At 33.3% G+C, this 20,291-nt stretch overlaps 1 protein-coding gene across 1 annotated transcript in view; it reads right to left on the bottom strand.

The window, feature by feature from the left end:
* Positions 1–20,291, bottom strand: part of LOC126883260 (enolase-phosphatase E1) — a 102,576-nt gene that overhangs the window by 25,802 nt on the left and 56,483 nt on the right. The window contains exons 2-3 of the mRNA XM_050648571.1: positions 11,876–12,105; positions 6,353–6,606 (exon numbers count right to left, since the gene is read on the bottom strand). Of these exons, the coding sequence (XP_050504528.1) occupies positions 6,353–6,606; positions 11,876–12,105 (484 nt within the window). The remainder of the gene's footprint in view (positions 1–6,352; positions 6,607–11,875; positions 12,106–20,291) is intronic.

Here is a 20,291-nt window from a genome sequence, read left to right as displayed (position 1 = left end):
CGATTTACATGGCCATCACTACGAAATGTAGCCTCATCTGACCACATAATACTTGAAAGTAATTCGGGGTTGTCGTCTATCATATTTAGTAGCCAGTTACAATAATCCAGCCTGGTATCGAAATCTTCAGCATTTAAATGTTGGTGTAGGACAAGGTGATATGGATGCAATCTAAAATAGTAAATTTTGAGATAATTAAAATTTTGCAAAATGTGGAAAATATAAATATTTACAAACTATCATTCAAATATTGGATGAAATATAAAAATTATGGCGTATTCTAATTGCGAATAAAGTAAACGAATATGATTTACTAAAGTTACCTGTGGTCTCTTAAAATATTTTGGACAGTGGTTCGACTTATTCCCAAACTTCTGGCGATAGCTCTTGTGCTTAAATGGGGGTTTACATTTATAAACGCTAAAACGTTTATTACATTTTCCTCAGTGCGACCTATACGACGTCTTCGATGCAAAGGTAAATGCACACTTCCTGTCGTACGTAAACGTTGTGCGATTCGAATAAAAACTCGTCTACCGTGATGTCGTCTGTTGGGATACTGCTGTGCATATACTCTAGCAGCAACAGTGGCATTTCTCATACATTCAAAATAAACTGCCAACATGTCAAAAGCTTCTTCATTTGTAATAATCATATTTTTATATTTATATTAACGAATGTAATTAATTAAAAAGGTAACAACATAAACAATAGACACAATTACAACGCCATTAAAAGTTTTGACATTAGAAGCGATATTCATTTGTTAATCATAGCCTTGCTTGTAGGTATGTAAAGGGCAATTTATTTTATACTTATTACTGAAGTGTAATAATTTGACTGTTACTGATTAATCGACTTAGGTAATAGTTTCCTAATACTTTTCATCAGTCCTTGATTCATAAGATAAATGGTGGTACAATATACCTACTTACCTAATAATATAGTAACATAATAAGTCGAAATTAGAATATGCATAAAAGTTTCTCCCATTTAACACGTTTTTTAAGATATCTCCGGATTGGAAGAAGATATCGACATGCTGTTTTCGGTATTTTATTGCTAATTTATTCTTCTTTTATAATCTGATAATAAAACGGTATGTTTCTATTTAATATTTTTCAAGGAAAACTAGATTTAAAATAAAAATTAAATAGCGCCCTCTAGCAGGTACCAAACATATTAGGTTGCTTCGACATTATAACTCCTACATTGCCAGTAAAGAGCTGTTTACAACAAGACCAAATTTGTAAAGATCGGTTAAGCAGAACCGGACTTACAAGCACTTTTCCGTAACAAGGTTCCCACTCTCCCCTACCTCTTATTTTAAAAGATTGACCAAAACTTGTATTACAAAATATACGCATAATTTTATGAAGAATAAGATGATCGTATTTTGAATGCCTGTTAATTGGTAAAATTTTGTCAAATTTTCCTTTTTAAATTTTTCTGTTTAAATTGCGCCATCTAGCGGTAGACCTACAATTCTAAAAATAATTTCCAGGCTTTTCTCGAGGTCACTTTTGTCATAAAATTTTTTATCCCGAAGCTCTGACATAATCCGTTTCTGAGATATAGCCGACGGCCGTTCTTAGTTGGCCACCCGGTACAAGAGCCTTGAGTATACTAGAGCCAAAGAACAGGGTCATCACGTGTTAGTGTGGAGCTTATACAGTGATGAGCGTGCTAATAACTGGCAAAATAGCACAAAAGAAGGAAAACATATTAAGTTGTGAGATAAAAAGACATTAAACTAGTCGATCTGGGAAATTTAGCGATATTAACCTAAAAATTTACATTGTATTGATTGTTTCCCACCTTTAGACATAACGGTTAATGGACCATACAGTAATGTTAATTCCATGTTTTCGAGTCATTTATATTATTTTTTTTTCAGGTACTTTCTAATACTCTTATCTGTTAAGCTGATAATACAGTACAAATTGGAATTACACAAGTGATAACAGACTATGGTATACATAGTGTACATATAAATAAAAAACTAGTACTGTGACAAAAGACAGTGACAGTGTTTTCAAAAAAGTGGGTAGATTAAATATCAATAAAAATATAAAAATAAAATGCGTGTAGTTTTTTTCCCATCCTATTTTACTGAAAAGTTCCGAGGGAAATATATAATTATTTTAAATTTCCCGCTTTCCCCATTCTGGTTGCTTAGTTGAGTAGTTCATTGAGTAGCTAGCATGTGACGTCACACTGTGCCGATCACATCTATGGAATCAAGCACTCTCTTATTTTTATTTCTCTATGAGGTACACTAAGCCAATTGCTTGAAGTATCCCTAGTGTAGATATGACTCGTTCCAGAAAAAAATGTCAGAAATTTGGAGATTTGCTAATTATAATGCATAAAAATCGAACTTGGCCAAAGCGGAAAATTTGTTTCTGTTCATGTGATTCTGTTTTGCACAGATTCTACTTTATGTTTATTGAAAGCATAAGATTAGGCAGCTTATTACAGTAATATACACTGAGCGTCAGAGAAAACAGGCCACCCATAAAATTTTAGAAATTTTTTACCACATTTATATCAAATTACATCATCTATTGTCATAGATATATAATACTCTAGATTGCGCCCTGCGATCTTAAAATGGGTGACGGTTGCGACAGAGATAAATGAGCCTATTTGGTCGGTAGTCTCTTTTTAATTTAAGGGGAATATCGACGACGTGACTATCCCACTTTATCGAGTAATATTTGTTGACAGTTGGAGCGGGTGGTGACGAGAAATGGTCTTTGGTCTTCGGACGTGGATAATGGTGGTTCGAATCCCATACCAACTTTACCTTTTTTATTTTTATTTAATCAATATTGCGTTTATTAGATATTTTTACTTCTGAAAAATGGACCTAAGTAAATCTAGCAGATAATAAATGTAGTACCTGTGTATAGTAAGTTAATATTGGAATACATAATTTGTGAACTGCATAGTAAAATAAAAGTCATTCGTTATTAATATAAATTCGTCCTTATTCGAATGATGTGAATAATATTTGTTTTGCTTCTACTTTTTTAAAAAATTGTAACAATAGTTTCATAAATAAAAATAATGTCTAATTACTTATAATTGAATCGGTCATTTCAAAAACAGCAAAGTCCACAATTTTGAGAAACTAACTTTTTGAGAGGAATAGACTCCTTTAAGATAAACGTTGTGTGCAAAAACGACACCAGTCCAGTAAAAACATTAGGAACAAAACTACAATATAACTCTGAATTTTGATGGCATCCATTTCATCCATCTTTCGACTATATAGTTAAGTTTTCTTTGCTCTTCTGTAAAATTAGGAATATTATGTGACTCGTGTTGTTTTTGAAATGACCGATTCAATTAATAAATCGATGGTACATTATGTTGATATTAATTATTGGTAATTTTTTACGAATATTTTTAATTACTTTATACTATTCTACCATTAACTTATTAAAAAAAATAACATTGGCTTTTATATTTTTTAAAATCTATAGGTACCTACACAGTTTTTCTTATTTGTTATATATTTCTTTGCATAGATTTATTTTAGAGATGTAATAATATCTAATAAACGCAATATTGATTAAATTAAAAATAAAAAAGTAAAGATTGGTATGGGATTCGAACCAGGATTATCCACGTCCGAAGACAAACGACCAGTTCTCGTCGCCATCCGCTCGAACTGTCAAACCATCTAAAATACTCGACGACAGAGTAGGACAGTGACGTCGTCGATACTCCCCTTGAATTAGAAAGAGACTACCGACCAAATAGGCTCATTTATCTCTGTCGCAACCGTCACCCATTTTAAGATCGTAAGGCGCAATCTAGAGTATTATAAATCTATGTCTATTGTGTATTGATTCAGTTACTCTTGTAGCACATAACCCCACATTATCATTAGTAAAAAATGGAAAGTAAGGAAAAATTTGTAAAAATAATAAATGTATTGAAAATTTCTTCGTACTGTTACAGTTATAACAATATGTAATTGAATTATAAAGCCAAGAAAAGGTAAGTATCACTAATTTCAATAATGTGTGTTGCCACTATGGTTCTGGATGATACTCATCATTCGATTTGGCATAGAACTGATCACGTTTTGAATGTCCCTTTGGGAAAAAGTGGTTCATTCCTCAATGAGAGCAATTCGAAAGCTCTTTACTCGTTGATGGAGCAGGTATACGACATCTTATATGCCTTTTGAGAAGGTTTCCTATATGCTCAATAGGATTAAGGTCTGTAGTTTAAGAAGGCCAGTCCATTTTTGGAAAATCAGTATCTTAAAGATAGTGTGTTACCATCCTTGCAGTGTGTGGTCTCGCATTATCTTGCATTAGTAGAACACCATTGTCAATAAACCCAGAATATGGCATCACATGATGTTGTAGGATCTCTGTTACACAGTATGTCCCTGTAAGTTGTATCCATATGGAAAACTTTTTTATTATTAATTTTACGAAAAAAAGTTATTCTTCATAAAAAGCTCTGCATGGTCCGAAACCTAAGATTTAACCATCAAATATAAAATTTTTGAATATTATACGAGGTATGTCAAAAAGTTTTGAATTTCACTCAAGAGTAAAGTAGCTTTATTTTTCACAATATTGAAAATTGCTATTATGAAAAGTTGTTTGGAATTAAAAACTATATTCTAGTATGCAATTACATCCTTCTAATTGAATTTTTTTTTAAATTATAAAACTATTATTAATTTTATGAAAAAAAAGTGATTCTTAATAAAAAGTTCTGCATGGTCTAAAACCTAAAATACAACCATCTTACGTCAAATTTTATCAATTTTATATGAGGTATTTCAAAAATATTAATTTCCCTTAAAGAGTAAAATACGTTTATTTTTCACAATACATATCAAAAATTGTTATTATGAAAAGTTATTTAGAATTAAAAACTATGTTTGAGTATGTAATTACATCCTTCTAATTGAAATATTCTAAACCATAAAGGTACTTTACTTTTGATCTAAATTTACCTTTTTTGGCATACCTTGTATAAAATTGATAAAATTTGATGTAAGATGGTTGTATTTTATGTTTTAGACCATCCAGAACTTTTTATTAAGAATCTCTTTTTCATAAAATGAATCATAAAAGAGTTATCAGAATTGAAGTAACTGAAATAGTTATCTATAATTTTTCAAAAAGACTTTTTTTCAATTAGAAGGATGTAATTGCATATTAGAATATAGTTTTTAATTCCAAACAACTTTTCATAATAGCAATTTTCAATAGTGTGAAAAATAAAGCTATTTTACTCTTGAGTGAAATTCAAACTTTTTGACATACCTCATATAACATTCATAAAATTTGATATCTGATGGTTGAATCTTGGGTTTTTGACCATGCAGAACTTTTTATAAAGAATAACTTTTTTAGTAAAATGAATAATAAAAAGTTTTCCATGTGGATACAACTTACAGGGACATACTGTATTGTATGTTTGTGCGCTGTTAATGCGCCCCATCTCAATCAAGACGAGATCTGTGTAAGCCTCAAAAAAATCCACTGCCTAAATCAGTACTGAACCACCACCAAAAGCGACCCATTGTGACAGAGTGCAGACAGCACAATGTTCCCGAGCCCTTCTGTAGACCTTATTTTGACTACCTTTAATCGTCTATTTTCCAATTGATGTAAGTCTCCAGGCAAATGCAAGTCTGTGTTTTTTGTGAGCAGCAGTAAGTAATGGCCCTGTTGCTGGATTGCAATCTGTCAAACCCTGTTCTCGTAACCTTCGGTGAACAGTAGAAATGCGAATTACTGGTCCTTGGGCTTGCTGAATGTGTCTTTGGGAACATTCTAGCAGTTTGCATGCGGTTTCACAATGCAGCAATAGTGAGAATGCGACCTTCTCTTGATAAATCGTTAATAAGTTCTGTAACAGTTGAAAGACTAACATTCAATTGTCTTAGCACATCCCTTTGGGTTGCTCCATTTTCCAGCAATGCAACAATCTGAACAAATTTTCAATATGTTTCCACCGTTATTAGGAAATACAATACACTGTAAAGTTAGTGTAATACTAAGATATCTCAGAAACTCTTTAGACCAATACAATAGTTCACACAGCTCTCAAAAAAACTATCAATTCCACAAAGCTTTGTTGATTTGTAAATAATAAGCTCTGAAAATTTTATGGTTTAATTGGTTTTGCAAATTAGTTTATCCTCTGAACATATCAATTTAGCTTCTAGGTACATACATGTTATAATTCATTTAACATAAATCAAATATAAAAGAAAATTGAGAAATATATAAAAAAATATAAAATTTCCGTTTTTTTTGTGTTTGGTCCGTTTTCTCTGAAGCACAGTTTAGCTAATTATATTACTTACCATCAACACTATCTGTGATAAATAGAATTTCTTCGGGTTTAACTTCTAATTCCTTGGAGATAGTTTCATAACTAGCAGACTCTGTCTTGGATCCAGTACTTTGATCAAAATATTTGGAAATGTGTGCAGATACATCTCCTTCAGTGGTATGAGTGAATAGGAGTTGTTGAGATTCTAAGCTGCCAGTTGAATATATAGCGATTTTACGAGATTTGGCCCAGGACTCCAAAGCAGGGACAACATCAGGAAATACACTAGAGGGAACAATAAATATATTAGTCACATTGCAATTCCTAAATATTTCCTACATGATATACTCATTTGCATTATTGGTATTCTATAACATTTCTACATTCTATACAATCATTTAGACCAAACAACACAACTTTTGAGTAAATGTTGTAATACATGTCGAAATGTCTAAAGTTTTACAAATTGTTACACAATTAGAGGGAGAATTCAACTACAGTAGAGTGTCTAATTGGGGGACAGGGGTGTTCGGAAAATTGATTTTTTCGGATAATCGAACTGTATTGATATAGGAATACTATTTATCCATAGGCGAATGAAAGCATTATTTACATACATCTTTACATACTTACATACATACATGTATACTGCCCTACTAAGAAAGAACCCCGTATCTTCAAAATTTGAGATATTTGCACCATATGAATAATTATGATTTATATAATATATTCACATAGAGGAAACCCCATATTTTACATTTCTAAATATTTTATGAAAGGAAATAGTTTCCCCGTAAACGCCAAAAATGACTATTCGCGTTTTTCTCAAGACAAGCTATAGTGGAGATACGGGGTTCTTTCTTAGTAGGGCAGTATATCTTTAGTGACAAATGGGATAGAAATTGAACAAAAAAGTGCTATTTGCAACAAAATGAACAGACCCAGGTCCCATGGACTTTTTTAGTCTACACATCAAGAAGTATCATTGACCAAACTTTTGTTAAATTTGATCGGGACCACTTTTCCATAAGGAGTGTTGCGGGGCCCTTTGATTCTTGGTGTCAGTTTGGCATCACAAACTATATGCAACAAAGTTAAAACTCCCTGGGATCTTGGGAGGAGAAATAGGTTCTCCCCTGGATATTTTTTTTAATTTTTGAGTAAACCGCTTATATACATCATCATCTAAATCCGTATTTATGGCAAGTTTTATCGTATTACGATTTGTGGATCCGTCAGAAGAATTAAGCCAGCACTAAAGTTACTTATGTTTGTCTTTTGTTTTTTTATCCGTCATACCAGGCTACCAACTTTGTATTCATTGGATAAATTGGTTGTAGATTCACCTCCCTCTGACCGTTTGTTAATCTCGTGTTTATTTTTCATAGAAAGGACAATAAGCTTATGTTTAGGTATTTTCAATCGAGTTTTTACATGACAACTCAGGAGTTCGGATAAACAGTCGTATATAAATAGATATACATTAAAATCAAACACAGTTTGTTTTATTTACAATGAATAATTTGTTACCACGATCACTTTCTAACTAAGTACCTAATGATGAAAAAGTCCATATAGGCCCAGGCAATATCGAAATGTGACATTCTCTCAATAGTCTGCTGCACACATTACAATTTTTATAGTCAGAAATATTTTTAACACCATTTTTAGGTTTATTCCTGGTATACAAAATTTCAATTTGATATGAAGTAGACGATATGGTTTATCTACCTTACATAAATTATAATATTTATATTATGTAAATCGTAATAATGGTTCTAGAAGTTTTTTTTTAAATTCTACTTTGTATATATTGAGCAATTCTGCAGAATCCCATCCCATTAAATTATTAAATGCATTCAATTTTATTGTCTGTTTGCACGATATGCAATCAAAATTTTCTAGAACATTATCATATACTGGGCGATGAATTGTCAAATCAGTCATCATAGGAAACTCAATGGGAAGTTCTAAACTGTTGAATTCCTGCCAGCCTAAATTATTTTTCATCAAAAGTCATGAGAAACTATTTGTAGAGGACTAAAATCTGTATTAAAAACAAATGTTAAAATTGTTCTACGAATTAAACACATTTTGAAATTTTGCAAATATAAGATTATCAGTGTTACTACCCAGTGAAAATATAAGATTACCAGTGAACAATGAAAAAATAATATGCAGAGAGCAGAGGCATGTTCGAGAATAATACGAAAACTACGAGGTTAAACTTATAAGATTATTAAGATTATGAACGAGGATTTATGTTGATATGGATAATGACATACATTGATATGGATAAGGACATTATGTTGTTTTCGAACTGACCGAAAAACATACTGACTTATTTTAAACAGTAACTTGATTTGTTTTTGGGTGGAATGGTTGAGTTCAATCATGAAATCGTCATGCCTTACAGAACACTGGCTGGCAGACGAGGAAATCCAAACAGTCCATATTGAGGGCTACAGATTGGCCAACTACACGGCAAGGTCACAAAATAGAGGAGGGGGTTCTGCGATCTTCGTCAAAAATACTATATGTTTTAATGTTGTTAATAATGACACTTTTATAATTGATTTTTGTATAGAATATTGTTGTATATGTCTAAAAGATTTTAACTTGTTAGTTTTAGCAGTATACCATAGCCCCTCTGGCCCGTTTGACATCTTTTTGGACTCTCTTGAAGGAGTTCTAGGCACATTAAGCCCAAATAAACAAGTCCTTGTTGCTGGGGACTTCAATGTGGACTTTCTTGTTGACAATGCAAGTGTCCGTAAACTTCAAGGCGTTCTTGAAGGTTTTCACCTAGTCAAGACTATAAATGAATCGACAAGGGGTAATAAGTGTCTTGATAACATTTTCATGGATCCTGGATTGCCCCTGTACTCTGCTGAGGTTTTTGAGACTGGTTTTTCAGATCACAAAGGCCAGATTGTCAAATTTGAGATTCAAAAAAAGGTTACAGGTTTTACTGAGACAACTATGCTTATTAGGCCTATAACTGAAAAAGGTAAGAACATATTTTTCAGCAAAGTATCGGAAGTAAACTGGGATTTTATCTATGAAGATAACACTGATGTTGAATTAAAATTCTGTCACTTTATGAATATTCTTGAAAGTTGTTTTTTAGAATCTTTTTCACAAAAAAAAATATAGAGTAAGATCAGACCAATCTGAAAAAATCACATGGTTTACAAATGACCTACAGGCAATGGGGGAACATCTAAAATTTTTAGAAGAATTTTATAGGCAACATAAAAATGATAATAACCATCATATACTTAAACAATTCAGAAATCAATATAAAAATAAAATTAAGAAAGCCAAAGTGAGGTCAAATGACCAAATAATATTAAATTCAAAAAATCCACAGAAAACCATGTGGAACATGATAAACAAATATCGAGGAAAATCAGGGTCTTCATTAGAAGATCACAAGATCATGCCAAACCAGTTCAATGATTATTTTTCCCAAATTGCCACTAATATAGTTAAAGACATTCCAAAATTAAATATTGACTTTATTAATAAAATTAATTATGTCAATCATACAAACACCTTTTCATTTCTTGAAATTACCTTTAATCAAACGAGGGATATAATGAACAGCTTAAAGAATAAAAATAGCCATGATATATATGGATTTAATGTTAACCTTATTAAAATAATTAAAAATATTATTATAAGCCCACTCACTAAACTAATAAATCTATGCTTTAAAGAAAATAAATTTCCATCAGTCCTTAAAAAAGCAATTGTTACACCAATTTATAAAAAAGGGGACGTTAAGAATCCAGAAAACTATAGACCTGTTTCGCTGCTTCCAATAATCTCTAAAATTGTTGAAAAAGCTATGGCAGTACAAATAACCACATTTTTTGAAAATAATAACTATTTCTCAGACTCTCAGTTCGGTTTTAGAAAGGACAAATCCACAGTACTTGGCATACTGGACATCACATATTGTAGACACCTTTCATAGGTTGCAGTTTAATACTGTTCTGTCTTGTGACTTGAGCAAGGCATTTGACTGTGTAGATCATGGAATGCTCTTGCAAAAACTCAAAAAATACAACTTCTGTCCTTACAGTGTAAAACTAGTTCAATCTTACTTAGAAAACAGAACACAGGTTGTGAGGGTCTCTGGGGTGTTATCGGGAAAGAGTGTTGTTAATATTGGGGTTCCCCAGGGCTCTGTTCTGGGACCCATTCTCTTTCTAATTTATATTAATGACCTTACGAGCATTAACACAAATGCAAAGTACACACTCTTCGCCGATGACACCACAGTGTCTTTTACAACTGATACACTTGGGGAGTCGCTTGAGGGTTCTATGTCTGCACAGTCAGTGACCAATGAATGGTTTTGCGTAAACCGATTACTGCTCAATGCAGCAAAAACCAACAGAGTTGTTTTTTCTCTCAGAGACACACAGAATGTAAATGATGGTATGAGCAGTGTCAGATTTCTGGGTGTATTATTAGATCCCAAGCTTCAATGGGGTGAACATATCAACAGTCTAAGTAAAAAGCTAGCAAAAAATCTGTTTGTACTCAGGGATCTGGCATCTAATGTTTCACATAAAGTCTTAATAACAGTGTACCATGCAATTTTTCAGTCTCATCTAGCCTATGCCATTTTAGTCTGGGGTCATTCAGCAGAAATGTTGACAGTCTTTGGTTGGCAGCGTAAGGCAGTTAGAGTTCTTGCTGGTCTTTGGTATAGGGATGATTGTAGGCAAGCATATAAGTCCCTAAGAATTCTCACTGTTCCATCTCTATATATAAATGAGAACCTAATGTTTATCAAGAGGGGAGGGGCGCACTTTGAAACCCATGAGAACATACACCAACATGACACCCGATATAAACACCATCTCGTGCCAGCCTACTGGAGATTGAGGAGGTGTCAAACTGGGCCAGGATACTGGGCTATTAAATTTTTAAACAAACTTCCAGATAGTTTAAAGTGTCTTCCATTAAATCAATTTAAGAGTACAATTAAAGATATTTTGTTAGAAAATGTTTTTTATAGTAATGAGGAATTTCTTGCATTTAAATTTTAGGATTTTATGACTTTAAGCAATGTCCATTGTTAATGTAATCAAATTTAATGTGATTTTAATGTTAGTATTTAATGTTATTAATACTCTTAGTCGTATTGTGCATCTTTTTAATTTGTAATGCGTCCAAATCTTTGTGTAATTTTATTTGACATGTGTTAAACACTTGTGTTATTGACATGAATAAACGAATCTGAATCTGGTATCAAAAAGTCATTTTACCCCAAATATAGACTTAGGTTGTTTTCCAAATGACCGGTTCACTTAATAAGATGCAAGATGATTGATTAATCTGGATTAAAATAGTCAAACATTTTATACCTTAATGTACTATAATATTAGAAGTTAACTATATACAAGAAATTATTCGAATACTATGCTTCAGATGCTAAGATCAAGTAAATATCTATGTATATTATAAAATCTTTAAAAAGTTTAGACAGCATTCACCTTTTTATACAAACATATGATCTGTTATTTAGAATACATACTGTGCTTTCAATTCACCATTCTTGTAGCCTTTTTTATAAATCAGTCCCTGTACTTTTTTCAAGCCTTCATTATCACTGTTTTTCTCAGTCAGCTCTTTAATGAGTGGAATGGCTGCTTCTTGATCAAGATCATCTTTGATAAGTTTGACTGCATCTTTTACTTCTTGTTCTTCCCATGACTCCTTCAGGAAGGTTTCAGCTTGTTTGGTTACATAAGAGTAAAGGGTATCCTGTAAAATAAGAAAATAATAATTAATCTTTTATCTAAGTAAAAGCAATGATATAGGTATTATTTACATAATATACTCATGTGTACAAAATTTAGTCTATACTATACAGTAAGAGTCACCGTACTAGACACATGGGTATGTACCTAATTGCTATGCTTATGGGCTAATCCGGTCCGTTCTCAGATGTGACTTTCATACCTGTCATGTTACCGTCAAGAAACTATTCAAAATCATTGTTTTTTGATACAAAAAATACATTAGTTAATAGTATTATTACTCTGTTTTAAAATAATTTTCTTCAAACACCAAGAATAGTACAATACTTTTAAGTTTTTACAACTTTAATAAAATGACAACTATAAACGTCAAAATTAGATCAGCTGTATTTAATACAGCTGATCTATGATTTGTCAACTTTCTATGTTAATATTCAGTTTCTATACATTTTTTGACGTTCTAAACGTCACTTGACATAAAAATAAACATTGCAACAAGTGAAGGCTCCAGAACTGTAATAGCTCAATGTTCCTATGTGTCTACTATGGTGGCTCTTACTGTATAAATAGCCTATAAAACTTTGCATAATCTAACTCTGTTTTTTTGCTACGAAATAGTTAAATAACTAAAAATATAATAGTGTCTTGTTATCTGCTAATTATATATTAAAATAGACACCATAAATGATAATGAATCTGTGTCCAGACATACGCAAATTTGCTATTTCTATTATTCAACACCATCATTTCCCAAAAGCTAAAGCGCTTCAGACACATTATGCAAAATGAATCCAGATATGCCTTCCTACAGGGAAAAATATTTGGGGTCCAGGAAGAACATCTTGGTTAAACAACCTGGTTCAAGGCAACATGAATGTGTGCAGCCTTTCTGAGTTGCTACAGACAAGATGGCCAACATTCACAAACCAGATTTGAATACAAGGTTATTTTGCGAGGTATTGTCAGACCGATTAATCGGATTCGGCATCAGCTTGGGCCACTTTCGGTCAAAATGTATTAAAACGTTCGGCTTGGTTTTGACCGAAGCCGAATGGTTTTTTAATATTTTAATATTTTTGTTTGTCACCTATCAGTTAATAAAAATATAATGCACATGATTTAAATTTTTATCATTTAATATATTTTTAGTCACCTTCAGCTTCAGCCAAAAAAACCACATTTGGTCAGTCCTAATTGTCAGTGAATTTCTGGGGTCAATATAGCTGAGGGTTGAGCTTAGCTTAGCTGAGGGTTGAGGCTTATAAAAGAAGTAGAGGAAGACCACTAATTGGATTTTAAGTGCCCAGGACATAAGACAGTGGAGGGAAATAGGGGAGGCCTATATCCAGCAGTGGATGCAAAGGGCTGATTGATGATGAGCTACAAAGACAAAAATGAATATGAATTTACCTTGAAATAAAGCTATCTGAAGTAAATTATTATAAATGTAGCAGATTATAAATACTAATAATAATTAACAATCATAAAAACACAGAGAGATAAGCTCTATACTAGTACATGAACATTTTGTATCTATCACTAGGGACCATTATTTATTATGTGATGTCATGCGAAATACAGATCAGTTTGAAGACCTGCATCCCAAACAGGAGAAGACATTGGACCAAAGTTTGCTTAATTTCATATAGACACTACACTATACTTCAGAAATGAAGACAAGCTAATTTTTATCTTTTATTTGTGGCATTGAACAGACAATATTTTGATATATTGGATGTAAATAAAAAATATGAAGAAAAAAAAATAATCCATTTGTTCTTTCAGTTTCGTTTCAGACGTCGACCGATAAGGTCGAATGGCCAATCGATGTAAATACAAATATTCGAAACAACGTTTTTAAACTGTTTTTAATCTGTTTTAAACTGTGCTGTGTTTTAAAAATAAAACTTGAACAACTTACGCTACATAAAAAGAAGTTACCTGCATCTGACAACGAAAACCGGTGCAGGTGCCTTATCGCTTTGTGATAGCTGTTATCAGTGATCGTATAAAGGTATTTACTTATTTATTAATTACCCATCATTAAGAAACAAAACAAATAACAATTAATACCTAATACTGTGAAAAAGTTAAACACAATAATCGGTATGACTATTTTAATCAGTGGCGTAACTTAAATAAATTAGGTGAATAAATTATTAAACCACAAATGTATCAAAATACGAATATAGGGGAAATTACACCATATATACAAATGCAACCCATCCCAAACATTTACAGCACGCAAAATGTTCAGTATCCAACTGCATTTGATGCAAATCAATCCATCCCAATGGGACCACAAAATTATGCAATGACCACAAGGACCACAAGGACAATGAATACAAGGACCACTCAACAACAAATGCAATGTACACCATTCACGATGTCAACAAAGGCCATTCCCGACCAAAGCCACCAAAATAAAGTTCAGCAGAAGATAAATTATTATTATGATGCAGTAAATCCAACTACAAGTAATCAAAACCAAATAAGAAATGTCTCACTGTCAGAAAACGAAAAAATGGAGCAAGAAAGTTCAGATATGAAGTATTTCAACCAAATGAGTTCCAAAAAATTGAATATAAGAAGCGGAGAAGAAATAGCAACAGCCCACAAATGAAAAAGAAATCCTTAAAGGTAAGTGAAGTTGAAAATTCTATTAGCACACAAAATCGTTTTTCTTCACTATCAAATGAAGATGATACAGAGCAAAGAAATAATATCAAAAAGGAAATAGATAAAGTTCCTCCTTTTATACTATATGGAGTCTCAAATTTACCAGCTCTTCTAACATTAATTCGCTCATCTACGTCAGATTTTGCTTACAAATTGTTATCAGAAAACAAAATAAAAATCCAGACAACTACTATCGACAATTACAAAACAATCAAAAAGCTGCTGGACGACAATAAAATTGTCAGGCATACCTATAAACTACCAGAAGAAAAATCGTACAGAGTAGTTTTACGAAACATACACCACAGCACAGACACAAAAGACATAACAGCAGCATTAGCAGAAGAAGGTCATAAGGTAAAACAAATAATGAATGTCCATGACAAACAAACAAAATCACCCAAAAACTTGTTCTTTATTGACATTGAGAGAAATCGAAATAACGGTGATATCTTTAAAATCTCAAAACTGTTAGATGCAGTTGTTAGATTCGAAACACCCCACAAAAAGCACACTATAGTGCAATGTAAACGATGCCAAAGTTATGGACACACAAGAAACCAATACACTCAACAATTTCGCTGCGTGAAATGTGCTGAGTATCACGACTACCGTACCTGCAAAAAGAAAAAAGAGGATGGCAATCCAGCAAAATGTGCATATGTGGAGGAGCACATCCTGCAAATTATAAAGGTTGTCAGGTATACCTTGAAATTTTAAATAGAAGATATCCCTCCAGTAATGGTGTGGCTGTACAAAATCAAGTGACAAGACCAAAAGTACAAGAAAAAGAATCACAGAACACTATAAGCAGCTCACACGCTCCAGCACAGGTGAAAACATATGCACAAGCAGCTTCAAATCAAAATCAAGTTCAAAATATAAACAGGGTAGAGTTATTACCGCAGTCAACAAATAATCAATTCACCACATTCTTTCAACAGCAAAATAATTATCTCCTGCAACAAAACGTTCAACTTCAACAACAAATAGAAAAGCAAAAGCAAGCAATCCTTGAACTAACCAAGGAAATAAGACATTTGAGAGATCTAGTACAGCAAAACACTAAATCCAATAATTAATGGCTCAAATATTTAAAATAGCTTTATGGAACGCCAATGGGGTCATAAATCGGAAGAATGAAATTGAGGCATTTTTAAAATTTCACAACCTAGATATAATTCTAATATCTGAATCTCACTTAACATGAGAAAATAGTTTTAGAATATCCAACTATTCAATGTACAATGCTGCCCATCCAGACACAGCAAGAAGAGCCAGTGCTGGAGCAGCTATAATCATTAGAAAGGGTATAAAACACCATATTTTACAAAAGATTGAACAACCAGATCTACAAGCAGTCTCCATTGAAATAGAAGATTGGATCGGACCAATCTCGATAGCTGCTGTATACTGCCCACCAAATTATAGAGCTAACAAAAATTCTTTAAGTGATCTCTTTAACCACCTTGGTAACCGTTTCCTGGCAGGTGGAGACTATAACGCCAAACATACTAGTTGGGGTTCAAGACTGTGCGCTCCTGGAAGAGGCAGGGTACTACATCAAATCATATCAGAACAACACTTGGACCATTTGTCTACGTATCAGCCTACATACTGGCCATCCAACCCGCAGAAAGTTCCCGACTGTTTAGATTTCTTTGTTACAAAAGGGTTCTCAAGGGGATATCTAAGTATCGAATCAAATTTCGATATAGAGTCTGATCATACTCCTGTAGTAGCAACTGTACATTCAGGAATTAAAGAAAAAGAGCCTCTGCCCAAGTTGCACAATTACAAAACCAACTGGCAAGCTTTCAGAGAAAGGGTTGAAGCAAATATTGAACTAAACGTATCACTAAAGTCACCAGAAGAACTAGAAAAAGAAATCCAAAATTACACAACAACGATTCAGGAAGCTGCATGGAAATCAACACCTCCACCAACAAAAGCAAAACAAAAAATTAATTGTCCAATAAATGTCAGAGAAAAAAATAATTGAAAAAAGGTATCTGAGTAGAACTTGGAAGCAAACTAGACATCCAGATGACAAGTTAAGGCTCAATAGAGCAGCACGACAATTGAAGGAACTACTAAAACAACTAAAAAATAACAGCGTTCAAGAATACCTAGAAAATTTAACGCCGTCATATGCCAGCGATTACGCGCTATGGAAGGCTACAAAAAAATTAAAACAGCAACATCGTCATCTCCCACCAATTAGAAAATCCAACGGAACATGGGCCAGAACAAACAATGAAAAGGCAGAAACTTTCGGCGAATATCTAGAAGAAGTTTTCAAACCTATACCAGCTGCTGCAACAAATAACGATCAAGAAATCTACAATTTCCTACAGAACCAAACCCCGACAGGAGAAAAAACACTACACGCTTCACCCAAAGAAGTTCAAAACATATATACATGCACCGTTCTTAGGCGTCAACGCCCTTCGGTAGGGATCTATGGAGGAGTATCACCAAGCCGCAAGCCCTTATCCCTTGTCGTACCGCTCCTCCATAGGCCGATCAGACGCCAGTTTATTCCAGACCAAGCCGTAGACGCTATTGAGTTTTATACTACGGCGTTGGGCTTTTAATAATTTCTTGACCTGGCTGAGGCTCGAACCATCGATCGCAAACCACTAAACTTGTCGATCGACTGCGCCTTTGCCAACTGGACCGTCTAGACCGACATTAGTTCAAAACATAATCAACAATAATCTAATAAAAAAGAAAGCACCTGGCTATGACTTAATCACATGTGAGGTAATTAAAAATCTACCTACCAAAGCAATTAAAATGCTAACTCAATTGTGTAATGCCGTACTAAGGCTAAAACACTTCCCAATCCAATGGAAAATTGCGGAAATTATCCTTATACAAAAATCAGAAAAACCTCCAAATGAGCCCACTTTATATCGACCAATTAGTTTAATGCCAGTAATTAATTAATTAATAATTAATATTTATTGACGGAAAACTCCATTTTACAATTAAAATTAAAAGTCAAAATTAAACATTGAACACAAGTTAACTTACATTACTTACAATTAAACTAACGACATCCAAAAATTGAAATCAAACTAAAATAATTCACGTGAAATAGTCCTTTTAAATTAGTCTAATGTACAGTGTTTAAAATTTCCAATTAGTTTAATGCCAGTAATGTCTAAGATCATGGAAAAAATAATAGAAAAAAGAATTCTACAAATACTAACAGACAGAAATATGATACCCGACCACCAATTTTTCTTTAGGAAAGAGCATGGTACCGTCGAACAAGTTCACAGAGTGGTCAACGTTATAAATAAAACCTTTGAAGAAAAAAGTTACTGTTCAGCAGCATTCCTCAATGTTAGCCAGGCTTTTGATAAAGTTTGGCATCAAGGACTGTTGTATAAACTGAAAAAGAACTTACCAGAGGAACTATATACACTCCTTAAGTCGTATTTATCAGAAAGATACTTTCGAGTGAAGTTTGAGTCAGCCTATACAAAACTATATCCCATCAGATCAGGGGTACCGCAAGGAAGTGTTCTGGGATCACAACTGTATCTGATTTACACAGCCGACTTACCCACAAATCGTGATACAACGACCACCACCTTTGCAGACGATACTGCAATCCTAGCAGTACACAAAATCCCGTCGAAGCTGCTGCAAAACTCCAGAGAGTATTAAATCAAATAAATACTTGGGCACAAAATTGGAGAATTAAATTGAATGAACAAAAATCAAACCATATTGTTTTTACAAAATGTCACGGTGAATCACCTACAGTAACAATAAATAATAAGGTAATTCCCTCAGTTACCTCTGTAAAATATCTGGGCATGCACTTGGACAGGGGATTAACCTGGAGAATCCATATATGGAACAAACGGAAACAACTGGGCATAAAATTTAGTAAGCATTATTGGCTTCTAGGGCGTAAGTCTAAGCTCACGACAAGAAATAAACTGCTAGTCTACAACACAATATTCAAATCAGTATGGGCATATGGTCTGCAGCTCTGGGAAACAGCATCCAAGTCGAATGTATCCATAATTGAGAGATTCCAGTCCAAGGTGTTACGTTCAATAATCGATGCTCCGTGGTTTGTTACTAACAGGGATATTTACAATGATCTAGAAACGAAAACCGTCAGTGAAGTGATAGTGGAGTCAAGTGCAAAATACACTGTACGTCTTGAAAGCCACGCGAATGTGCTTGCAATTAATTTGTTAGACAGCAGTCAGGAAACAAAACGGTTAAAGAGACAGACACCATTAGATTTACCGCACAGACATTAACATTGTTACAGTAGCTAAGTTAATATATTTATGTAATACAGGAATTTAATATTATCTCTATAGAGATGTGTGGCGCTGGTCACAATCTCTCTTCATGTCATTATTTCTCAGATAAAATGTGCCTATTGTTATATGTTACAGCAGATTGCCTAATAAACATATAAAAAAAAATTGTTCTTTCAGCGTCTTCATTGGGCAGATCATATACTTAGGATGGAAGAAAACAGGTTTAAAAAAAAAACGTTGAATGCAAGGATAGAGATCTATTGGAAGACCAAAAAAGCGATAAAAGGATGATGTGCATGAGGACACAATAAATCTCCTTGGCAGATAGTGGAGGAGAATGGCTACAGATCATAATGAATGGAGAGGTGTGCTGAGGGAGGCCAAAGCTCGAATTGGGCTGTAATGCTTAAATATGATGGATGGAATAAATTTATTTAGTGTGCTCTATATGGAGATTAGTACCACCAAAACAGCAATAGACCCAGAACTTGATGACATATTCAAAATTAAAAGTTATGTGGGGGAAGATTATGAAATTATCTTTCAATCAATGAAGACACGGATTAACATATTTAGGTCTTAAGACCAGGTCAGTAATCTAGGTTTCAGACGAGTTGGATATTTAATGATCCCATGATCTTGAAAATAAATACAGACTTGGCAGATAAATTGTTACTTTGATGTTATGATGATAATCAGTTCAATCCATCAAGTGCAATATATTTTGAGCAGAATATGCAAATTTTTCGCACTTTTACTACAATCTAGTATTCATTGTTTTAATATTCCTGTTTTAATTTTAAGTTGTTTCACTGCATCTAGTTTCTCAGTAAATAGAAAATATTCAATACATCTCTGCTTAATTCACATCCTAGTAGCCTTCACATACGGCTTGTAAAGGGTTTCAGTTTGAATTAAATAGCGGTATTGTATGTTGTCTAATATGTATTGTTGTCCAATCTGTCTATCAGCATGAGTGAGGTCAATGTAAGTATATTTTGTCCAAAAAACCGATTTTGTATTTTTCTGAATTTTTACTAACCTTAAATATAGAATCACATTTCAAGAAACCCATCCCTGTTTAACATTCTAAATGAACCTAGAGTTACGAATTTTTTCTGTATCAAGGAGAAACCCGGCAACCCCCGAGATGTTTTTTGTACTTTTCCAGAACTTTGCTTTTGTGGACATGTCATTGTCGGTTTCTCAAACA

Source organism: Diabrotica virgifera, chromosome 4, assembly GCF_917563875.1.
Source record: "Diabrotica virgifera virgifera chromosome 4, PGI_DIABVI_V3a".
NCBI classification, from domain to species: domain Eukaryota; kingdom Metazoa; phylum Arthropoda; class Insecta; order Coleoptera; family Chrysomelidae; genus Diabrotica; species Diabrotica virgifera.
The sequence above is the reverse complement of the archived record's forward strand: the minus strand, read 5'-3'. Positions and strand labels throughout refer to the sequence as shown.